Source organism: Zalophus californianus, chromosome 11 (genome assembly GCF_009762305.2).
Source record: "Zalophus californianus isolate mZalCal1 chromosome 11, mZalCal1.pri.v2, whole genome shotgun sequence".
Taxonomy (NCBI): domain Eukaryota; kingdom Metazoa; phylum Chordata; class Mammalia; order Carnivora; family Otariidae; genus Zalophus; species Zalophus californianus.
In genome coordinates, this window is record NC_045605.1 from 55,070,751 (window position 1) to 55,095,577 (window position 24,827).

Here is a 24,827-nt window from a genome sequence, read left to right on the forward strand (position 1 = left end):
TCCCAATAGTTCATTTTTGCTTTTGTCTCCCTTGCCTCTGGAGACATATCTAGTAAGAAGTTGCTATGGCTGAAGTCAAAGAGGTTGCTGCCTGTGTTCCTCTCTAGGATTTTGATGGATTCCTGTCTCACATTTAGGTCTTTCATCCATTTTGAGTTTATTTTTGTTTATGGTATAAGAGAGTGGTCCAGTTTTATTCTTCTGCATATTGCTGTCCAGTTTTCCCAACACCATTTGTTGAAGAGACTGTCTGAGAGCTGTTCCTCTATGGTCAGGAACAAGACAGGTATGCCCACTGTCACCATTGTTATTTAATATAGCATAGGAAGTCTTAGCCCCAGCAATCAGACAACAAAAGAAGGCATCCAAATCGGCAAGGAAGAAGTCAAACTTTCACTATTTGTAGATGACATGATACTCTGTGTAGAAAACCTGAAGGACTCCATCAAAAAATTGCTAGAACTGATAGACAAATTCAGTAAAGTCAGAGGATACAAAATCGATGTGCAGAAATCTGTTGCATTTCTATATACCAATAACGAAGCAGCAGAAAGAAAAATCAAGGAATCGGTCCCATTTACAATTGCACCAAAACTCATAAGATACCTAGGAAAAACCTAACCAAAGAGGTAAAACATCTGTACTTTGAAAACATATAGAACACTTACAAAGAAATTGAAGAGACACAAAGAAATGGAAAAACATTAAATGCTTATGAATTGAAAGAACATTGTTAAAATATCTATACTACCCAAAGCAATCTACACATTCAGTGCAATCCCTATCAAAATATCAACAGCGTTTCTCACAGAGCTAGAACAAACAATCCTAAAATTTTTATGGAACCACAAAAGACACCAAATAGCCAAAGCAATCCTGAAAAAGAAAACTGAAGCTGGAGGCATCACAATTCTGGACTACAAGTTATATTACAAAGCTGTAGTGATCAAAGACAGTATGGTACTGGCATAAAAATAGACACAGAGGCCAATGGAATGGAATAGAAAACCCAGAAATGGACCTACAACCACATGGTTAACTAATTTTCAAAAAAGCAAGAAAGAATATACCCTGATCTTTCTACCCCATCTTGTTGCGATCGCATCCCTAATGTCAGGTGCCTCCTTCTCTTCAGAAACTGGCTGCTGCCTCCACTGGATGTCACCACCTTCCAGTGTGACTCCCTCTTTCACAAGAAGCATCGTCTTCCAAGATGTCCTTCCACTCCCCTAAACTTGGAAACTCCTTTCCTTTCAATGCCAGTGATCTTACTGCCAAGATTCAGACCTACTCTGAGAGGTTCCTGTTCAACATGGGACCTTTCCTTCTTAGTGAATCTTTATTGGCATTTTCCAGATGCCACCCCCGCAAGACCATCCCTGCATTTTTCACTTGTCTTCAAAGCTCTCTCTGGTCTCTACTCACCACGAGGATCTCTAGCACCAACCTGCTACTTCCTAGGATTTATTTCCACCTCTTTGCTTAACTTGCTTATTCCTTTGTTTCTAGGGGTATTTCTGGGTGTTTTTTTCTCTTTGTTGCTTTCTATGATCATTAATAGAATCTGTGCAGATATGCAAAACTAGCCAACATTACCCCATAGAAATTCTTATTTGGCTAATATACCTCTGTCACTTCATTTATTAGCACTAGTTGATATCCTTTGAATCACCACTCCCAGAAAATAAGCTGAAATGATAAGAATCAGTCGACTTAAATCTTCTCTCTTCCCTTTCTATCATTTCTACATTGGCAAGATTTGTAATATTTACATTATACCTATATTTGTTTTAGCCTTAGTATTTCAGTTAAATAAATTCAGTGCTCAAGATAATCTTTTTGCCATAATTTTTCCATTTATCTCTTCTTGGCTGAAGTTCTGCTTTTAATAGTCTCTTCAAGAAGAGCTCCTAGTACACCCTAGTTCTTAAATACTCAAGAATTTTACCTACTGCATGTAAACTGATATCAAAGTTGGACCTGGTAACACATTCTTGGATAACATTCTTGGATTTTACAGGAATTGCTCCACTATTTTCAACCACTGAATAATGCCATGGAGAAATCTGAGACCAACCTGGTTTCACCTAATAAATAAATTGATATTTCTACCTGGCTTAAAAAAGGAGCCTAGTGACTTAATTTTAAATGACTCATTGTTGATCATTCTGGATCATATCTGCCTTGGTTTCAGTATACCTTTACAATCTCTAGATTCATATCCTCTTTAATATCCACTGGGTGTCTAATAGAAATCTCAAATATATCATGTCCCAAACAGATGAACTCCTGATCTTCCATCCTCAAAACCTGCTTTATCTGCATCTTTCCAGCCAATGACAATTATATTTGTTCCTTAGGCCCAATTCTTGAAGTCATCCCTGAATCCTTTCTCTTGCACACCCCACATCCAGGCAATTGGCAGATTCTGTTGGCTGTACTTTTTTTTTTAAGATTGTATTTATTTGTCAGATAGAGAGCATAAGCAGGGGAAGCAGGAAGAGGGAGAAGCAGGCTCCTGCTCAGCAAGAAGTCCGATGTGGGACTCAATCCCAGAACTCCGGGATCATGACCTGAGCCGAAGGCAGACACTTAACAGACTGAGCCACCCAGGCATCCCTGTTGGCTGTAATTTTAAAGTATATTCATATTCAGCTATTTCTCACCATCACCACTGCTACCAGCCTGAACTTAGCCTATCATCATCTCTCACTTGGGTCATTGGGGTAGTCTTTTTTTTTTTTTTTTACTTTGTAGGCAAACCTTGGTTTGTTTTTTTCTTTAAATTTTTTATTGTTATCTTAATCACATTACATAATTAGGTCCTGATGTAGTGTTCCATGATTCATTGTTTGTGCATATCACCCAGTTCTCTACGCAGAATATGCCCTCTTTAATACTCATCACCAGGCTAACCCATCCCCCCACCCCCTCCCCTCTAGAACCCTCAGTTTGTTTTTCAGAGTCCATCGTCTCTCCTGGTTCGTCTCCCCCTCCGATTTGCCCCCCTTCATTCTTCCCTTCCTGCTATCTTCTTTTTTTTTCTTCACATATATTCCATTATTTGTTTCAGAGGTACAGATCTGTGATTCAACAGTCTTGCACAATTCACAGCGCTCACCATAGCACATACCCTCCCCAATGTCTATCACCCAGCCACCCCATCCGTCCCACCCCCCACCACTCCAGCAACCCTCAGTTTGTTTCCTGAGATTAAGAATTCCTCATATCAGTGAGGTCATAGGAAACATGTCTTTCTCTGATTGACTTATTTCACTCAGCATAACACCCTCCAGTTCCATCCACATCATTGCAAATGGCAAGATCTCATTCCTTTTGATGGCTGCATAATATTCCATTGTGTATATATACACCACTTCTTCTTTATCCATTCATCTGTCGATGGACATCTTGGCTCTTTCCAGTTTGGCTGTTGTGGACATTGCTGCTATAAACATTGGGGTGCACGTACCCCTTCGGATCCCTACATTTGTATCTTTGGGGTAAATACCCAGTAGTGCAATTGCTGGATCGTATGGTAGCTCTATTTGCAACTTTTTGAGGAACCTCCATACTGTTTTCCAGAGTGGCTGCACCAGCTTGCACTCTCACCAACAGTGTAGGAGGGTTCCCCTTTCTCTGCATCCCTGCCAACATCTGTCATTTCCTGACTTGTTAATTTTAGCCATTCTGACTGGTGTGAGGTGGTATCTCATTGAGGTTTTGATTTGGATTTCTCTGATGCTGAGCGATGTTGAGCACTTTCTCATGTGTTTGTTGGCCATTTGGATGTCTTCTTTGGAAAAATGTCTGTTCAGGTCTTCTGCCCATTTCTTGATTGGATTATTTGTTCTTTGGGTGTTGAGTTTGATAAGTTCTTTATAGATTTTAGATAGTAGCCCTTTATCTGATATGTCATTTGCAAATATTTTCTCTCATTCTGTCAGTTGTCTTTTGGTTTTGTTGACTGTTTCTTTTGCTGTGCAAAAGCTTTTTATCTTGATGAAATCCCAATAGTTCATTTTTGCCCTTGCTTCCCTTGCCTTTGGCGATGTTTCTAGGAAGAAGTTGCTGTGGCTGAGGTCGAAGACGTTGCTGCCTGTGTTCTCCTTTAGGATTTTAATGGACTCCTGTCTCAAATTTAGGTCTTTCAACCATTTGGAGTCTATTTTTGTGTGTGGTGTAAGGAAATGGTCCAGTTTCATTCTTCTGCATGTGGCTGTCCAATTTTCCCAACACCATTTCTTGAAGAGACTGTCTTTTTTCCATTGGACATTCTTTCCTGCTTTGTCAAAGATGAGTTGACCATAGAGTTGAGGGTCCATTTCTGGGCTCTCTATTCTGTTCCATTGATCTATGTGTCTGTTTTTGTGCCAGTACCATACTGTCTTGATGATGACAGCTTTGTAATAGAGCTGGAAGTCTGGAATTGTGATGCCACCAGCTTTGCTTTTCTTTTTCAACATTCCTCTGGCTATTCGGGATCTTTTCTGGTTCCATACAAATTTTAGGATTATTTGTTCCATTTCTTTGAAAAAAGTGGATGGTATTTTGATGGGGATTGCATTGAATGTGTAGATTGCTCTAGGTAGCATTGACATCTTCACAATGTTGGTTCTTCCAATCCATGAGCATGGAACGTTTTTCCATTTCTTTGTGTCTTCCTCAATTTCTTTCATGAGTATTTTATAGTTTTCTGAGTACAGATCCTTTGCCTCTTTGGTTAGATTTATTCCTAGGTATCTTATGGTTTTGGGTGAAATTGTAAATGGGATCAAATCCTTAATTTCTCTCTCTTCTGTCTTGTTGTTGGTGTATAGGAATGCCACTGATTTCTGTGCATTGATTTTATATCCTGCCACTTTACTGAATTCCTGTATGAGTTCTAGCAGTTTTGGGGTGGAGTCTTTTGGGTTTTCCACATAAAGTATCATATCATCTGCAGAGAGTGAGAGTTTGACTTCCTCTTTGCCGATCTGGATGCCTTTGATTTCTTTTTGTTGTCTGATTGCTGTGGCTAGGACTTCTAATACTATGTTGAATAGCAGTGGTGATAGTGGACACCCCTGCCGTGTTCCTGACCTTAGGGGGAAAGCTCTCAGCCTTTCCCCATTGAGAATGATATTCACCGTGGGTTTTTCATAGATGGCTTTTATGATATTGAGGTATGTACCCTCTATCCCTATACTCTGAAGAGTTTTGATCAAGAAAGGATGCTGTACTTTGTCAAATGCTTTTTCTGCATCTATTGAGAGGATCACATGATTCTTGTTCTTTCTTTTGTTAATATATTATATCACATTGATTGATTTGCAGATGTTGAACCAACCTTGCAGCCCAGGGATAAATCCCACTTGGTCGTGGTGAATAATCCTTTTAATGTACTGTTGGATTCTATTGGCTAGTATTTTGGTGAGAATTTTTGCATCCATGTTCATCAGGGATATTGGTCTGTAATTCTCCTTTTTGATGGGGTCTTTGTCTGGTTTTGGGATCAAGGTAATGGTGGCCTCATAAAATGAGTTTGGAAGTTTTCCTTCCATTTCTATTTTTTGGAACAGTTTCAGGAGAATAGGTATTAATTCTTCTTTAAATGTCTGATAGAATTCCCCTGGGAAGCCATCTGGCCCTGGGCTTTTGTTTGTTGGGAGATTTTTGCTGACTGCTTCAATTTCCTTAGTGGTTATAGGTCTGTTCAGGTTTTCTATTTCTTCCTAGTTCAATTTTGGTAGTTGATACATCTCTAGGAATGCACCCATTTCTTCCAGGTTATCTAATTTGCTGGCATAGAGTTGCTCATAATATGTTGTTATAATTGTTTGTATTTCTTTGGTGTTGGTTGTGATCTCTCCTCTTTCATTCATGATTTTGTTGATTTGGGTCATTTCTCTTTTGTTTTTGATAAGTCTGGCCAGGGGTTTATCAATCTTGTTAATTCCTTCAGAGAACCAGCTCCTAGTTTCGTTGATCTGTTCTACTGTTCTTTTGGTTTCTAGTTCATTGATTTCTGCTCTGATCTTTATGATTTCTCTTCTCCTGCTGGGTTTAGGCTTTATTTGCTGTTTTTTCTCCAGCTCCTTTAGGTGTAGTGTTAGGTTATGTTTTTAAGACCTTTCTTATTTCTTGAGAAAGGTTTGTATTGCTATATACTTTCCTCTTAGGACTGCCTTTGCTGCATCCCAAAGATTTTGAACAGTTGTGTTTTCATTTTCATTGGTTTCCATGAATTTTTTTAATTCTTCTTTAATTTCCTAGTTGACCCATTCATTCTTTGGTAGGATGCTCTTTAGCCTCCATGTATTTGAGTTCTTTCTGACTTTCCTCTTGTGATTGAGTTCTAGTTTCAAAGCATTGTGGTCTGAAAATATGCAGGGAATAATCCCAATCTTTCGGTACTGGTTGAGACCTGATTTGTGACCGAGGATGTGATCTATTCTGGAGAATGTTCCGTGGGCACTAGAGAAGAATGTGTATTCTGTTGCTTTGGGATGGAATGTTCTGAATATGTCTGTGAAGTCCATTTGGTCCAGTTTGTCATTTAAAGTCTTTATTTCCTTGTTGATCTTTTGCTTAGATGATCTGTCCATTTCAGTCAGGGGGGTGTTAAAGTCCCCCATTATTATTGTATTGTTGTCAATGTGTTTCTTTGCTTTTGTTATTAATTGGCTGATATAATTGGCTGCTCCCATGTTAGGGGCATAGATATTTACAATTCTTAGATCTTCTTGTTGGATAGACCCTTTAAATAGGATATAGTGTCCTTCCTCATCTCTTATTACAGTCTTTGTTTTAAAATCTCATTTGTCTGGTATAAGGATTGCCACCACAGCTTTCTTTTGGTGTCCATTAGCATGGTAAATGGTTTCCCACCCCCTCACTTTCAATGTGGGAGTGTCTTTGGGTTTAAAATGAGTATCTTGCAGACAGCATATGGATGGGTCTTGTTTTTTAATCCAATCTGATAGCCTGTGTCTTTTGATTGGGGCATTTAGCCCATTTACATTCAGGGTAACTATTGAAAGATATGATTTAGTATTATTGTATTGCCTGTAAGGTGACTGTTACTGTATATTTTCTGTGTTCCTTTCTGGTCTATGCTGCTTTTAGGCTCTCTCTTTGGTTAGAGGACCCCTTTCAGTATTTCCTGTAGGGCTGGTTTTGTGTTTGCAAATTCCTTTAGTTTTTGTATGTCCTGGAAGTTTTTTATCTCTCTTTCTATTTTCAATGACAGCCTAGCTGGATATAGTATTCTTGGCTGCATATTTTTCTCATTTAGTGCTCTGAATATATCATGCCAGTCCTTTCTGGCCTGCCAGGTCTCTGTGGATAGGTCTGTTGCCAATCTAATGTTTCTACCATTGTAGGTTACATACATATCTCTTCTCCCGAGCTGCTTTCAAGATTTTCTCTTTGTCTCTGAGACTCGTAAGTTTTACTATTAGATATCGGGGGTGTTGACCTATTTTTATTGATTTTGAGAGGGGTTCTCTGTGCCTCCTGGATTTTGATGCCTGTTTCCTTCCCCACATTAGGGAAGTTCTCTGCTATAATTTGCTCCAATATACCTTCTGCCCCTCTCTCTGTTTCTTCTTCTTCTGGGATCCCAATTATTCTAATGTTGTTTTGTCTTATCGTATTGCTTATCTATTGAATTCTGCCCTCGTGATCCAGTAGTTGTTTATCTCTCTTTTTCTCAGCTTCTTTATTTTCCATCATTTGGTCTTCTATATCGCTGATTCTCTCTTCTGCCTCATTTATCTTAGCAGTTAGTGCCCCCATTTTTTATTGCACCTCATGAATAGCCTTTTTGATTTCAACTTGGTTAGATTTTAGTTCTTTTATTTCTCCAGAAAGGGTTTCTCTAATAACTTCCATGCTTTTTTTCAAGCCCAGCTAGTATCTTTAAAATCATGATTCTGAACTCTAGGTCTGACATCGTACTAATGTCCATATTGAGTAGGTCCCTGGCAGACGGTACTACCTCTTGTTCTTTTTGTTGAGGTGATTTTTTCGTCTTGTCATTTTGTCCAGAGGAGAATAGATGAATGAGAGAACAAAATGCTAACAGGTTAACAACGTCCCCAGAAAATTTACTCTAAACAAATCAGAAAAGACCTGAAACCAGCGGAAAAGAAAGGGAAAGAAAGAAAAAAGAAAGAGAAAAGAAAAAGATAAAAACAGAAACAGAACAAAACAACAAAAAAAACCAGAATATGATCAAATATGATCAGGCTGGTGCATAGGTCAGTGCCACACACTAGATTTTGGGTGTATTTTGGTCTGTTAGAAAAAAGTGCCTCCTAAAATTTTAAAGAAAGAAGACTTAAATATGTACAAAATAAGGGTTGATACGATGAAGAGATGGAATATGAATGTAAAGATGAAAATTATAAAAAATTTTAAAAAGAATTGATAAGAAGGTGTTTGAAAAAAGAAAGAAGAGGATTGAAAAAAAAAGAAAGAAAAAAAAAGGGAGAGAATGTGATCCAGCAGGAGACTAGAACAAAGCCATACACTAGAGATTTAGGGTATATTTTGATATGTTAGAAGAAACTATCTCAAAATTTTAAAGAGAGAACAACTTATATATATATATGCCAAAAATAAGGGTAACTACTATGACGAGATAGAATATGACTCTAAAAATGAAAAATAAAAAAAATTTTTTAAAAGGATTGATGTTGGTTGAAAAAGGGAAAAAGAAAAATTCAAAAACAAAAAGACAGTTAAAAAAATTAACTTTGAAAGACTAATGAATCATGGTAAAAAAAAAAGCCATGAATTCTATGTGCAGTATTTCCCTAGCGCTGGAGTTCTCCCGTTCTCATTGATCGGTAAATTTGGTCTTGGCTGGCTGTTCTTGCTGATCTTCTGGGGGAGGGGCCTGTTGCCATGGTTTCCAAATGTCTTTGCTGGAGGCAGAATTGCCCCGCCCTTGCTGGGTCTGGGCTAAGTAGTCTGCTCAGGTTTGCTCTCGTGAGCTTTTGTTCCCTGCAAGCTCTCGGTACAGCTTTGGAGGATGAGAGTGAAAATGGTGGCCTCCCAATCTCTGCCTGGGAGGAGCTGAGAACTCAGGGCCCCACTCCTCAGTGAGCCCCCAGAGAAAAGCAGTCAGTCACTCCTTTCTCCCTGTCTCCGGCAGCACTCCACGCTCACCCGGCTTGTGACGGGCCTGTGACCGAGCGTTTCTATCTCTGGCACCCGACCACATGTGGAGTCTCCAAACCCAGCAGATCCCTGAGGCGCGCTCCCGCGCCGCTCCTCCTGGGGGAGGAAAGGGAGTCTCCCTGGATCTGCCACTTGTTGGGTCCCTGCTGGAGGAGCAGTGGCCCGACTGTCACCGATCACAGTTTATGGCAACCCCAAGCTGAGAGCCTGCGCCTCGGCTCCCTCTCTGCAGCCGGTTTCCCCGCTCTGATACCTGGGAGCTCTGCCGCACTCAGGCACCCCCGGTCTTTCTGTGACCCTGAGGGTCCTGAGACCACACTGTCCCACGAGGGTTCCACCCCCCGCTTAGCCACTGGAGCGACGTCCCTCAGCGGAGCCGACTTCTAAAAGTTCCGATTTTGTGCTCTGCGGCTCTAGCACTTGCCAGAAGCGGCCGACGGAGGCCCCCTGCCCCGCCATCTATCCTCCCGAATATTGCCTCAGATTCACTTCTCCGCACGTCCTACCTTCCAGAAACTGGTCGCTTTTCTGTTCAGAGTGTTGTTGCTATTCTCTTCTTTGATCTCCTGTTGAATTCGTAGGTGCTCAGAATGGTTTGATCCCTATCCAGCTGAATTCCTGAGAACAGACAAAATCCAGGTCTCCCACTCCTCCGCCATCTTGCTCCCTCTCAGCTCAGGTCTTTTGGAGTAGTCTTAATTGGTCTTTATACTTCTACCTTTGTCCAACCTTCCCCTTCTCTAACCCCCTAGTTTGTTTTCAGCACAGCAGCTAGAGTGATCTAGTTAAAACCTAAGATCATGTCACTTTTCATTCCTTGCTCATAACTTCCATTGCCTCCCCATTTCACTTGGAATAAATTCCCAAGTCCTAAGAATGGCCTAGGATGTCCTACATCACTCTGCTCAAGTCACATTGACCTCATTTCTTTTCAAACATCTAAGATACTCTTACCTCAGGGCCTTTGCACTTGTCATCCATTGTCTGGAATTACTTATCTCAGGTATCCAGAAGGGTTCACTCCCTTAACTACTGCAAGTTTTGGCTCAAATAACACTCAGAAAAGTCTACCCTGAAAATCTTATTTAAAATTGCCAATTAACTCTTACCCTTACTCTGATCAATCATTTTTCAATAGCATTTATCATCTCCTAACATGCTATTAAGTTACTTATTAGTCTCTTCTTCCTCAAGTGAGAATGTAAGCTCCATGATTGAAGGGATTTTTGTAGTTCATTCACTGATGCATCTTTAACACCTAAAACAGTGCCTGGAGCATAGACAAAATTCAGTAAATATTTTGAATGAATACTAGAAAGTTTTTAAAAACAGCTTTATTGTGGAATAATTAACATATAATAAACTACAGGTATTTAAAGTGTTTCATAAATTTTTAGTTAGGTATACACTTATATAAGCATTACCACAACCAAGAAAATGAACAGATCCATCACCAGTAAAAGTTTTCTCACTGCCTCTTGCCCTGCTCTGAACACCACATCCCCAGGAACCACTGACCTGCTTTCTGTCACTATAGGTTAGTTTGCATTTTCCAGAATTGTATATAAATTGAATCAACAGTATATACTAGCTTCTTTCACTCAGCGTAATTATTATGAGATTCTCCCATGTTGTTGTGTGTATCAGTAGTTTATTCCTTTTCATTGCTAAGTGGTATTCCATTGTATGGATACACCACAATTTGTTTATCTAGTCATATGTTGATAGATATTTGGGTTTCCGGTTTGGGGCTATTACAAATAGTACTAGTATCAATATTTGTGTGCGTTGTACATATCTTTGTATGGACATAGCCCATTTCTCTTGGGTAAATGCCTAGAAGTACAATAGCTGGAGCAATGTTGTGTGTTTAACTTTTTAAGAAACTGCAAAATTGATTTGCAAAGTAGTTGTACCATTTTATATTCCCACCAGCAGTGAATGAGAGTTCCACTTCCAACATCTTTACCAACATTTGGTTTGGTCAGTCTTTTTCATCTTAACCATTCTAGTATGGGTGGAATGGAATCTCATTATGATTTAAAGTTTTATTGCCTAATGTTCAATAATGTTGAGCATCTTTTCCTGTGCTTACTTGCCATCTGCATCTGTCTTTTGGGAAGTGTCTGTTGAAATCTTTTGTCCTTTTTATAGTGATTTTTTTATTATTATTGAGTTTAGTGACCTACTTATATATTTAGATACAAGTCCTTTATCAGATAATGTGTTAAAAGTAATTTCTCCTAGTCTATCCCTTGTCTTTTCATTACACTAATGGTATCTTTGGAAAGGCAGAGGTTTTTAGTTTAGAGTAAATAAATGTACCTTATAAAATTTTTTCTTTTATAAATCATGCTTTTGATGTCATTTCTAAGATCTGTGTCTACCTAAGATAACAGATTCCTCCTCCCCTCTCCTCTTCCTCCTTTTTTTTTTTAAAGACATATTTTCATTTCTTTATTAGAAAGGGGCTTCTAGGGACACCTGGGTGGCTCAGTCAGTTAAGCATCAGCCTTCACCTCAGGTCATGATCTCAGGGTCCTGGAATCGAGCCCCGTGTTGGGCTCCCTGCTTAGCAGGGAGTCTGCTTCTCTCTCTTCTCTCTTCCTCTGCCCCTGTTCAGGCTCTCTCTCTCTCTCAAATGAATAAAATCTTAAAAAAAAAAGAAAAAGAAAGAAAGAAAGAGAAAGAAAGAAAGAAAGAAAAGAAAGAGAGAGAGAGAAAGAAAGAAAGAAAAAGAAAGAAAGAAAGAAAGAAAGAGAAAGAAAGAAAGAAAGAAAGAAAGAAAGAAAGAAAGAAAGAAAGAAGAAAAGAAAAGAAAAGAAAAGAAAGAAAGAAAGAAAAAGAGGCCCCTACACCAGAGATTTTCTTCTAAGTTTTTTTTTTCCTAGAGGTTTTATAATTTGGGGTTTTATATGTAGGTCCGTGATCCATTTTGAATTAATTTTTGTATATAGTGCAAGGTATGGATTGAAGTTTTGGGGGTTTTGGTAGCTAGTTATTCCAGCACCATTTGTTTACAAAACTATTATTTCTCCATTGAATTGCCCTCACACCTTTATAAGAAATCAGTTTTATATGTACATGTGGGTCTACTTCTGAACTCGATTCTATTCCATGATCTGCTTGACTCTTTATGCCAGTATCTATTGCCTTGATTACTATAGCTTCATAGTAAGTCTTGAGATCAGGTAGTGTTAATTCTTCTTTGTCCCTTGGGTTATTTAGAAGTTTGTTAGTTTCCAAATGTTTGGGGATTTTCCAGGTATTTTTATGTTGTTGATTTCTAACTTAATTCTATATGGCCAGAGAATATACTTTATATGACTTAAATCCTTTAAAATTTATTGGGATTATTTTCATGGCCCAGAATATGGTCTATCTTGGTAAATATCCATGTGCACTTGAAAAGAATGTGTGCTTTGCTATTACTGAGTGGCATGTTGTATAAATGTCAATTAGGTCAAGTTGGTTAATAGTGTTTTTTGTTTTATTTTGTTTGCTTTCAACAGATATCCATGTTTTTAAGTAGAGTTGACACACAATGTTACATTAGTTTTAGGTGTACAGCATAGTGATTCAACTTCTCTATACATTATGCCATGCTCACCACAAGTGTAGCTACCATCTCTCACCATACAAGGCTATTACAAGAAAATTGACTATTCCCTATGCTGTACCTTTCATCCCTGTGACTTATCCATTCCGTAACTGGAACCTGTACCTCCCACTCCCCTTCACCCATTTTGCCCATCCCCTCCTAGGTTACCTCTCCCCTTTGGCAATCATCAGTTTGTTCTGTATACTTATGGGTCTTTTTCTGCTTATTTTCTTCATTTGTTTTTTAGAGCCCACATATAAGTGAAATCATATGGTATTTGTCTTTCTCTGACCTATTTCACTTAGCATATAATACTCTCTAAATCTATCCATATTGTTGCAAATGTCAAGAGCTCATTCTTTTGTATGGCTGAGTAACGTTCCATTGTGTGTGTGTGTGTGTGTGTGTGTGTGTGTGTCTGTGTGTGTGTATTCTTTATCCATTCATCTATCAGTGGACACTTATGTTGGTTCTATATCATGGCTATTGTAAATAATGCTGCAGTAAACATAGGGGTGCATATATCTTTACAAATTAGTGTTTTCTTTGGGTAAATACCCAGTGTGGAATTACTGAATTGTATAATATTTCTATTTTTAATTTATTGAGGAACCTCTGTACTGTTTTCCAGTGGCTTAAACCAATTTACAAATGTACCAGTGTGCCTGAGGGTTCCTTTTTCTCCACATCCTTGCCAAGGCTTGTTATTCTCTTTATGATTCTAGCCATTCTGACAGGTAAAAAGTGATATCTCATTGTGGTTTTCAGAATACAGGTCTTTCACCTCCTTGGTTAAGTTTATCCATAGGATTTTTTTAATGGATTTTTTTCCCTTTCTTTTAGATTTTATTTAAACTCAAGTTAGTTAACATACAGTGTAGTATCAATTTCAGGTGTAGAAATTGATAGGTAAAGTAGATCAGTCATTACAGACTGATCACTTACATATAACACCCAGTGCTCATGATAGCAAGTGCCCTCCTTAATACCCATCACCCATTTAGCCCATCCTCCACCCACCTCCCTCCATCAACCCTCAGTTTGTTCTCTGTAGTTAAGAGTCTCGTATGATTTGCCTCCTCTGTTTTTATCATATTTTTCCTTCGCTTCCCCTATGTTCATGTTTTGTTTTTAAATTTCACATATAAATGAAATCATACGGCATTTTTTTCTCTGACTTATTTTGCTTAGCATAATACACTCTAGCTCCATTCATGTCATTGCAAATGGCACGATTTCATTCTTTTTGATGGCTGAGTAATATTCCATTGCATATATAGCACATATTCTTTATCTATTTATCAGTCAATGGACATCTGGGCTGTCTTCATAGGCTATTGTGGGCATTGCTGCTATACACATTCGGGTGCATATGCCCCTTCAAATCACTATTTTTGTATTCTTTTTTTTTAAGATTTTATTTATTTGACAGAGAGACACAGCAAGAGAGGGAACACAGTGGGGGGGGGGTGAGAGGGAGAAGCAGGCTACCCACTGAGCAGGGAGCCCGATGTGGGGCTCGATCCCTTGACCCTGGGATCATGACCTGAGCGGAAGGCAGACACTTAACGACTGAGACACCCAGGCGCCCCATCCAGCTCTTTCAGTGTAAGGTTAGGTTGTGTATTTGAGACTTTTCTTGCTTCTTGAGGAAGGCCTGTGTTGCTATATACTTCCCTCTTAGGACTGCCTTTGCTTCCTCCCAAAGATTTTGGACCATTGTGTTTATAATTTCATTTGTCTCCATGTATTTTTTTTAAATTTCCCCTTTGATTTCTCCACTAACCCATTCATTGTTTCGTAGCAGGTTGTGTAGCCTCCATGTGTTTGTGTTTTTCCATTTTTTTTTCCTTGTAATTGATTTCTAATTCCATGCTGTTATGGTCAGAAGAGATGCATGATATGATTTCAGTCTTCTTAAATTTATTAAGACTTATTTTGTGGCTTAACACGTGATCTGTCCTGTAGAATGTTCCATGTGCACTTGAAAAGAATGTGTATTCTGTTTTTGGATGGAATGTTCCGTATATCTCTCTTAAGTCCATCTGATCTAATGTGTTGTTCAAAGTCACAGTTTCCTTGTTGGTTCTCTGTCTAGAAGATCTATCCATTGATGTGTTACAGTTCCCTAGTATTATTATTTCCCTAGTGTTAATTTCTTCCTTTATAAATGTTAATATTTGCTCTATGTATATAGGTGCTCCAGTGTTGGATGCATTGATATTTACAATTGTTATATATCCTCTTCCTGGATTGATCCCTTATCATTATGCAATGCCCTTCTTTGTGTCTCATTACAGTCTTGCTTTATTTTATTTTATTTTTTATTTATTTGACAGAGAGATAGAGTCAGAGAGCACAAGTGGAGAGAATGGCAGAGGGAAAGGGAGAAACAGGCTCCCCACTTGAGCAGGGAGCCCAATGCAGGGCTTGATCCCAGGACCCCGGGATCATGACCTGAGCCGAAGACAGACGCTTAACCATCTGAGCCACCCAGGTACCCCTACAGTCTTGTTTTAAAGTCTATTCTGTCTAACATAAGGATTGCTAGTCTGGCTTTTTTTCCCCTTGTATTTGCACGGAATATGTTTTTCCAGTGCTTCACTTTGTCTCTATGTGTCTTTAGGTCTGAAGTGAGTCTCTTGTAGGCAGCATATAGATGGGTCTTGTTTTTTTATCCATTCCATCACCCTATGTCATTTGATTAAAGCATTTAGACCATGTACATTTAACTTTGATGGGTATGTAATTATTGCTATTTTGTTAATTGTTTTATGGTTGTTTTTGTAGTTCTTCTCTGTTCCTTTCTTCTGTATTCTTTCGTGTGATTGATGGCTTTAGTGTATCTATTATAGGGTTTTGCTTTGTGCTTACCATGAAGTTCATATGTAACATTCTAAGTACACAGCAGTCTATTATGTTGATAGTCACTTAAATTTGAAATCTTTCAAAAGGAACTTGCTTTTTAGTCCCACCCTCCATGTTTTATGATTATGTTGTCATTTTTTTTGAGTCCCATTAATATTTTAGATATAACTGATTTTACTACAAATGATTGCTCAACTGCCTTTACTTTGCTTTCACTCATGAATTTTTTTCCTTTCATGTTTCTTACAATTATGGCCTTTTCTACTTAAGTCCCTTTAACATTTCTTGTAAGGCCAGTGTAGTGGTGATAACTCCTTCACCTTTTGTTTTGGAAACAATTTACCTCTCCTTAAATTCTGAATGATAATCTTGCCAGGTATAATATTTTTGGTTGTATGTTTTTTCCTTTTGGCACTTTAAATATATCATGCCACTTTCTTCTGGCCTGCAAAGTTTCTGCTGAAAAATCAGTTGATTTTTGAAACTCCTTATGGAGTTTCCCTTGTACATTACTAGTTGCTTCTCTCTCTGCTTAAAAAAAAAAAAAGATTAAACTTTGACATTTTAATTACTATGTGTCATGTTTTGGGCCTCATTGAGTTCATCTTGTTTTCAACTTTATGTGCTTCCTAAACCTGGATGTCTGTTTCCTTCCGGAGGTTATGGAAGTTTTCAATTGTTTCTTCAACTGCCTTTCTTGCTCTTTTCTCCTTCTGGAACCCCTATAATGCAAATGTTTGTTCATTTGATGTTGCTCAAGAGACCTCTTATCCAATCCTCATTTTTTAAAATTCTTTTTTCCCAGAGTGCCTGGCTGGCTTAGTTGGTAGAGTGTGTGACTCTTGGTCTCAGGGTTGAGTTCAAGCCACACATTAGGTACAGAGATTACTTTAAAAAATAATAAAATCTTAAAATTCTTTTTTCTTTTTGCTATTCAGCTCAGGTGTTCTCCATTACCCTGTCTTCCAGATCTCTGCTCTGTTCTTCTGCATCCTCTAGTCTGCTGATTCCTTCTAGTGTATTTTTCATTTAGGTTATTGTGTTCTTAAACTGTGGCCCTTTTTTATGTTTTCTCTTTGTTGAAGTTCTAAGTTCATCTACTATTCTCTCCAGTCTGTTGAACATCTTTATAACCATCACTCTGAACTCTTTATCAGGTAGATTGGTTATCTACATTTCAGTTAGTTCTTTTTCTTAGGTTTTGTCTTGTTCTTTCATTTGCAGCATATTCCTCTGTCTCCTCATTTTGCTCGATTTTCTCTGTTTTTCTGTAACTTAGGCAGAACAGCTACTTCTCCTAAACTTAGAGGAATGGTCTTGTTTATGGCCATCCCTTATGTATAGTGTTGTGCCTGGTGACCTTAGCAGATTATGGGTTGGGGCTTCCGGGGGGCACTCTGGATGGCCAAAGCTGAAGTGGGTGTGGGCAGTGGTGGTCTCAGGATTATCCGTGCAGTGAGTGCCCTGGCAGTACTACTGAAGCTGAAGTGGGTGCAAGCCAGGGTGTTCCAGGGTGCTCAATTCAGGGGGCACCCTGGCAGGGCAGCTAGAGCTGAGGTGTGCATCTGTGCCAGGAGTACCTTAGCAAGTTGTCTGGAGCCAAAGTGGTTTGGACCCAGGGTGTTCCAGGGTGCTTTACACCTATGCCACCATGGCAAGATGGCTGTAACTGTAACTGTAGTGAGCACTGACCAGGGTTGTACCAGTATGTGCTACACTGGGGCTGCCTTAGAGGGATGGCTTTTAGAGGGATGGCTTAGGCTCGTGTGGGTTAGGGCTCCAGGGCCCACTGAGACAGTAGGCCAGCTAGGATGCCCAGACCCTGCTTCCATCCACACTATCAAGGCACTTGCTAGCTCCCCCACTATTTGGCAGGGTTCTGTAACTGGTTCCTTTATATTCTAGTTGCCCTTTAAACCAAGGCTTTTTTTCTCTGTGCGTCAGGGCAGACGAATCTGTTCACAACCCCTCAGTACTATCCACCCCCCACCATGGCAGTTCACAGAGTTGGTGTGGGGGTTCCCTTCCTTACTGTGTCTCTGTCTCTCTTGCCATTCTCTGTGTGGTTTCTTTTATGGTGAAGAAGCCATCAGCCCTCAGGTCACCGTCAGGAGAAATTGTTCTATAAATAGGTGTTTGTGGAGGAGGTGAGTTCAGTGTCTTCCAACATCACCATCTTGGACCAGAACCAGTAGTGTTTTTCAGGTGTTCTATATCTTACTGATTTTCTGCCTAGTTGTTCTATTAGTCATTGAGAATGGAGTAATGAAATCAAGTATAATTGTAGATTTATTTCTCTTTGCAGTCTTATTTGTCTTTGCTTCGTGTGTTTTGAAACACTGTTAATAGGTGTGTAAACATTTAGAGTTATGTCTTCTTGAAGAAATGACCTCTTTATCATAAGGAAATGAACTTCCTTATCCCTGGTAATATTCTTGCTCTGAAGTATGTGTGATTTTTTATGTGATATTAATCACTTTATGTGATATTAATAGCACCTCCATCTTTTTAGTAGTGTTAATAAGGTTTTTATTTTTCCATTCTTTTATTTCAATCTATTTGTGTCTTTGTATCTCAAGTGAATTTCTTATAGACTGTATAGTTGGGTCTGGGTTTACCTTTTTGGATTTTCACATTCTTCTTGATTTTGTCCCCATAACTCCTCACTATATTGTTAACTCAAATAATTTTGCTATGTTTCTTTGTATTTTATCTATTTAAAAAATTTGCTCTGAGTAGGAGAGTAGGTCTGAATTCTCTAGCTGTCTATTACCAGTTTTTCCATTAGTCAATTAGTCAAAAGATATTCATCAATCACCTAGTATGTGACATTTTTCTGGGTACCAGGGATATAGTGGCAAGAAAATCAAAGGTCCCTGGCCTCAAGAAGCTCACATTCTAGTGGGGAAACATGTTCTTTTTTCTCTATAAACTGATTTGAAAGCAATTATTGTAAAATATATAATCTTTAAGCAAAGGCTACTTTTGGAGAGCTTCCTTTGGAGCTTCCATACCCTCGCATAATGGACTTTTTTTGCCCCAGGCAGAATTGGAGGGCCACCTATAAGTTTGCCCAAAATCTTGGGGGAGGATTTTAGAAGAATGAGCCTGAGGGAGTGGAGGTGGTTCTGACATTTAAGAGATGACTGTAAGTTCACCACACAGCACACACACATTGGGGAAATGACACTAAAGAGTGTGTTTATGTCTTTTCTATCCCCTACAGATATTCAGGAACCAGGCCCTGACATAGAAACTGAGTCATGGAAAACCCCTGGACTGTGGCCACCTTCCAGCCATCCTAAATTCCCAAAACTTTCAGATATCCAAACTCCCTCTGGGTCACAGAAGCCCCCAAGCACGAGGCCCTCCGACCAGCACTACCCCCCCAAGGAGGATATGAAACCACCAGTGACCCCACAAAGGGAAGGTCAAACCACCGATGTCCCCCAAGGGGAAGGTCAAACCACCAGTGTCCCCCAGGGGGAAAGTCAAACCACCAGTGTCCCCCAGGGGGAAAGTCAAACCACCAGTGTCCCCCAAGAAGAACATCAAACCACCGATATTCTCCCCCAGGGAAGTCATCAGACAGACCCCCTCCTCTGAATCACATTGACCCCCTACCATCAAAACCCTGGGATTCACAGTGCCCACCAAAGAGGCCTCCATCCTGAAAACCCCAGGAGACCCCCCCATCATTAAATCCTCCTGCCAGGAATCTTTTCATACAGTGCATTCCTTCTCTAGCATGTCCTCCTTCTCCTACAGGATGTCTTTGGAGAAAATTTAGTCATACCTTGCCTTCTCCTCCCTCTTCCTCTCTGTGCCTAAGGGTGGTGATGGTGGGAAGTAGTCAAGAAAGGAGTGCAGAAGGGCCACTGAGGCTCTCAGGAGGACCATTCTGCTCTAGCGCTTTCCATAAAGAATGTGTCTCAAGGGGGTGGGCAAGGGAGTTGTGGTCTTGGAGTTGGAGCTAGTTGTTCTCTGCTCTCATCCTAATCCTTCATAGTACTCCCTACTAAAGGAATGGCTTTGTGCACATCAGCATGGGAATAAAGGCAACCTCCCAGGAACCCAGAAGGTAAATGATGTATTATTTGGACCCCTCTGTGATCACTCAGGCTGACAGAGACTAGGGGATGAGTGCAAAAGTGATGCCATCCTGAGTCAGCAAATGAGAAGTGGCATAGGCAAGAGTATGAGTTGGGGGAAAGATCTCATCTCACACACACTCTGTGATCTAGTGTGCAATGGGATCATGGGCATAATTCTGTGCCCACCCACCAGCCCTAGGCCTTGAAAGGGAACTAGAGCATAGAACAAGCCTCTGGAGCCCCTTGTGTCTGAGAGCTAAATGTTGGACGCAGTGAACTGAGTTCCGTGTGACTTTTACCTATTCACACTCCTCTCTGAGCCTCTGTATCTCCATTGATATGATGGTGTAGGGGATGGTGTAGACCATCACAGCACCTTCCTTCTGGCTCAGATTGATCCTGGGCTTCCTGCAGAACCATGTAAACATTGGTGGGGCAAAGCTGTCTCAGACCAGCACATGATCATCCCAGGAAGCAGGGCTATCTGGTTTGAGTCCCCCATTTTCACAAGCAACCCCTCCCACACAGGCAGCTGGGGAATAGCACTCCCTGTGGGGTGTTTGGGCATCCAGATGCAGATGACCCAAGACACTTAAGGACTCAGCTCTGCTGCAGTATTAGGGGGACCTAGGGGGCTTATCATAAACATGCCCTCCTCAAGGGGCTTCTCCACTGTCACTTCTCTAGGCGCTCCTCCTAGCCACAGCCTAGGAGGATGCCCCCACCCTACATAACACCTCCCCTGTCTAAAGCCCCCACCCCCATACCTGCCCAGATCATGGCCCAACTTGGTTGTTTCATCCTGGCCATAAAGTAACATTTTATAGGCACTTTCAGGACATAGGGATTTAACCCAAGGCAGCATCCTTCTTGGAGCTGTTGATGAACTAAGGAGATGTTTCTGACAGGATACAAGGGCCACTCTGGCTCCACTGGCCCTAGTTAGGGCCCAGAAGCTGGTTCTTCCTGTAGATCCCCAGCCCCTGCACACTTAGGTCCCTACCTCCCAGACTGTTGTCCCAATATTTCCCCCCAACCTGCCCTGGTCCCAGCCAGTCCCTTTAAGCCCCTTTCAAGCACACCTTGGGCTCAGGACCCCAACACCCAAACCCAGACCAGCTTAGCCCTGCATACATAGACTGAAGAGATACTTATACTGGCCACTCCCACAGGGCCCTGTCTTTGTCCCATACATACTCCCCCACTCTCTCGCCTTCCCCCAGCAAAGACACTGTAGGGCCAAAAGATTAAACACATACTTTATACCCTGAGGCGATCAGGGGAAACTTGCACAGGGGCTCAGCACTCACACTGCAATATGTAAAAGTGGTCTGTCTCCCCCATCCCAGCTGAGGATCCTGGACTTACAGGAATTAAGCCAGTCCCTTAGGTTTCAGAATATTCTTGGTTGGTTTGGTTTGGTTGATCCCAGGACGGAGAACTAAGTGTACTCTTGATTCCCTGTCGCAGTGGTGCACAGAAAGTCAAAGGAGGTCACGTGGTAGGGCTGGGCTAAGAAAGGCATCCAAGGAGCACAGGCTCTTACAACGGGGAAGGCCACGGCAAGCCAGGACTAGAACCAACCCTCAGGAATGGACCAAGGGAAGTTCTGCATCCCAGCAAATCTGCCTCACTGGAAGAAGGACAGGAAGCCAAGTTGGTATAATCAGTGGCTGGCTGGCCCAGCCTCCCTGCCCAGATGGCAAAGTCCGCCCCAACCTGCTGATGGGCCTTGAGCCAGCACCACCTCCCTCACTGTTCACTTGCCACTCCTGGAGCCCCGCTGTTTGCTCATGGCCGTGAGCATCTGGCTAATATAGGAAGTCAGGAGGTCATCCATCTTGTAGCCCTGGAAACAGCAGCAGGAAGATAGAGCAAAAAGTGTGACAGGGCCAGCCCACTCAGACCCAGAACCCTCCCAGGAAACTGCAGAGGGAAGAGCCCTGGACAAAGGAGAATCCTGTCCTGGACTCAGTCTCCCCAGCTGTACACTTGAAGGGTTGGGCTCATCCAGCCAATGTCTAAGGTTCTAAATTGTTATGACCCCACGTGAAGGCCCTAGCTTGTAGGTCCCTTATATACTGGTGACTCTGAAAGCTCTACCAGTTGAGCCATGCCTTTGAAGGCCAGCTCAGTCGAAGAGGCCTCATTGCTAATGGGCCCACTGTGGAACTCAGGGGCTAAAGACTCAGTCCCCAGATACTAAAGTCCACTCAAACAATAATTATTAAATGAGGGGTCTGTTCCTCAGCCCCAAATTAAGCCCCTTTCCCAGACCTAAGCTGAGCCTCGAATTGACCTGACTTTGGCCCAATCTGACCCTTGATCCCAATTTCAGGCCAAACCATGCATTCTTGTGTTTGTTCTGGAGACTGAGAGAATAGCTGGAGCTGCAGGCAAAACAGGGAAGCCCACCAGGCCTAGACAGAAGAGCTCTCACCAGTGATGTCTCACAGAGCAATTTGCTCCCACGCACCAGGTTCCCAATGGTGATGTGGAAGTAGGTGTTGCCACTGCTCCAGTTGGAGATCTTGGTGAAGGGATGAGTGGTCAAGATGTCCTGGGGAAGCAGAGAAAGTTTGAAGCTGCACAGTCTGGACCCTCTGGCCTCACTTCCCTCAGTTCTAGCCCACAGACACCACCCACTGGAAAGGCCTTGGGCCCCCAGACAAGACGAGGAGCAAGAAGATAGAAGCCAGCTCTGCCATGGAGCTGCTGGGGGAAGCAGGTATGTCCCCACCTCCATGCCTCATTTGGGGCCAGATGGTGGGACACCCAAGGAAGTCTGGGAGGCTGTGGGGTATGTGGGGCTGGAACTGGAAATTTGAGAGGCCCGAAGAAACCACAACTGTGATCCTGAATGAGATGGTCCTGAGGAAGAAGACAAGAAGATGACAAGGATGGGGAGCAGGATGGGTGTGGGTGCAGAAGAATCCCAAAGAAGTATGTGAGAAGAATGACCAAGAGAGAGAAGAGGAGAACCAGGAACGTGGGGCACATGAGCACAAGGGGAAGATGGTGGCCATTGGCACCCTTTGCCAATGGCCCAGTTGTACCCCTCCTCGGTATGTAGTAGGACTGTGCTTCCTGGTTCCCTTGGTGAGGACTTCTCCGGCCCATGAATACGAGCAGCAGTTACACCCCCACGCAACATGCAGTCTGCCATCCTGACCAATATGGACAGAGAGCACCGTTGAAGGAAGAAATGGTTGGTAGGGTCCAGTGATGCTCATAGGCCAAGTACTAACAAGTTCATTGGATTTAGTAGCAAGGTGTTGGCTAGTAACTCTAGGAGAGCAATTTTGATGGAGCAGGGAAGGAAGTAGACAAAACAAACACAGACAACCTCTCAGGATATGTGGCCAAGAAGGCAGATGACGTGAGGATGGTGGCCAGCAGGGGCTCTTCGGGGGTCGGGTCTGGGCATTGTTGTTAGAGGTGCAGACAGAGAAATCCACCTCCCCACCCCTGATCTCCCCTGCCACTGCTCACCTTGGTTCTGGGATCGATGAGGCTGACCCCATACTTATTGATGGCAATTAAGAGGATCTCAGGGAAGTTTGGCTCCGTAGTTTGCTAGCAAAGAGAGCCAGAAACCATCAGATCTAACTGGGGGAGCCCAGAGCAGGAAAAGCTGGGTGCTAGGATTAAGTTGCCTTCTCTTGCTGCCTGCTCCATGCCAGGGGTGCAGCAGAGCTGGCGACCCTGCCACGACCTCATGGCTTCCACCTCTGCTGGGCCCTCAGTGCCACCCAGATCCCTTCCTGGATCCCCAAATGGCCCCATCTCCCACCCTCCCCGGTGGCAGTTTCTTCCCTTCTCTCCTGCTTCTCTAGGAGTCTGGGCTGTCTCCTCTCTCAGCCCAAATGTCTTTCATATTTAAAAACCCTCTCTGAACTCTACCCCTGCCTCCAGCTTACCTCTGTGCCTCCCTCTCTTCCTTGCACAGCCAGACTTCTCAGAAGGCCTGCATCCAGGGCACATAGCCAGGCCATCCCCTCCTCGCCGCCCTGACCGATCCCCACCGTTCTCCTGCCAGCCTGTCCACCGTTCTCCTGCCTCTGCTCCTGCCCCTCTGGCCCACCCCCACCCTGAGTCAGAGCGCATTTCTGGCCCCCTCAGCCCAGTTCAGAACCCTCCAGGGCCCGCCACCACCTGCAGGAGGAAACCCAACCCTCTTGCCTGTTTGCCAAGGTGCCTCACCACAATCTGCTCACCTCATACCCTACGCCCAACCATACTCAACCACTTGCACTTCCTGTGCTCCTGCGAGGCCCCCTGCCAGGAAGTCCCCCCAGGGTCTTCCTGGAAAGCACAGGTGTTGCCTCCTCAGCCTCCATAGTCTGGGTAGGACTCTGAGGCTCCACCACCTTGATGAGGGCTCCCCCTTGTCACACACAGCACAGTCCACTCTTCATGACATATCTGCCTCCCCTCCCAGGCTGAGCTTATGGTGGTTCCTTGTGTCCCAGGCCTGAGACGTCCAGGTGGTACAAAGCTGAGGGTGCTCCCCTCCTTTCCCTTGCCAGCACAGGTGGCAGAGGCCAGGGCTGTTTCCCACAGTCCTGGGGAGGAGTTTCTGTGCCTTCTTGCCCCCGCTCCTTGACCCCTTCCTCCTGAAAAGCCACCCATAACGTACCTTCACCTCAAAGAAAGCTGAACCAAAGGTGGGCCACTTGAAGATGAGCTTTAGGAAGGCTAGCTTGGCTTCCTCCTTGGACTTCCCTGCATGCTTGTTGAAGTAGGCGACGATAGACTGCCGGGGGGACGTGGGTCAGAGGCCTCTCCCCTGTCACTCCTATCCCACCTGCACTGTCAGCTGTCATGGGCCCTGGGGGGCCAGGTGTACGGTGGGGGTCCTGGAGGCCTTGAAGGGCTCCCACCCTTATCCCAGTTAATGGAATCCTGATCTCCCTCCCCTCCCCACCCTCCCCTAAGCAAGCAGGCCAAAGAGTATCAAGGAAAATCAGGTCCCCATGGTAACCAGGGCAGGGCAGATTACTACCAAGCAGCCAGGTGAGGCCTTTGCCTGGAAGACTGGATACTAAAGCAAGTGGAAGGGAAAATGGGAGGGGGACTTCATCATACACAGGGGC

General features: G+C 42.5%; 2 protein-coding genes across 6 annotated transcripts in view; one reads left to right on the forward strand and one right to left on the reverse strand.

The window, feature by feature from the left end:
• Positions 1-19,270, forward strand: part of GDPD4 (glycerophosphodiester phosphodiesterase domain containing 4) — a 144,827-nt gene extending 125,557 nt beyond the window's left edge. For 4 of the 5 annotated variants that reach the window (XR_003517535.1, XR_003517537.1, XR_003517538.1 and 1 more), the window contains one exon: positions 18,864-18,973. Coding sequence is in view for 1 of the 5 variants with exons in the window: in XM_027580376.2 (XP_027436177.2) it covers positions 18,864-19,243 (380 nt within the window). In the remaining 4 variants the exon portion in view is untranslated. Of the gene's footprint in view, positions 1-18,863 lie in introns of all 5 variants that reach the window. The other variant, XM_027580376.2, reaches the window with a different exon arrangement.
• A 2,087-nt stretch (positions 19,271-21,357) lies between these two features.
• Positions 21,358-24,827, reverse strand: part of MYO7A (myosin VIIA) — an 81,143-nt gene continuing 77,673 nt past the window's right edge. The window contains exons 48-51 of the mRNA XM_035722978.1: positions 24,371-24,487; positions 23,224-23,307; positions 22,172-22,291; positions 21,358-21,580 (exon numbers count right to left, since the gene is read on the reverse strand). Coding sequence (XP_035578871.1) covers positions 21,491-21,580; positions 22,172-22,291; positions 23,224-23,307; positions 24,371-24,487 — 411 coding nt within the window. The 3' untranslated portion in view covers positions 21,358-21,490. The remainder of the gene's footprint in view (positions 21,581-22,171; positions 22,292-23,223; positions 23,308-24,370; positions 24,488-24,827) is intronic.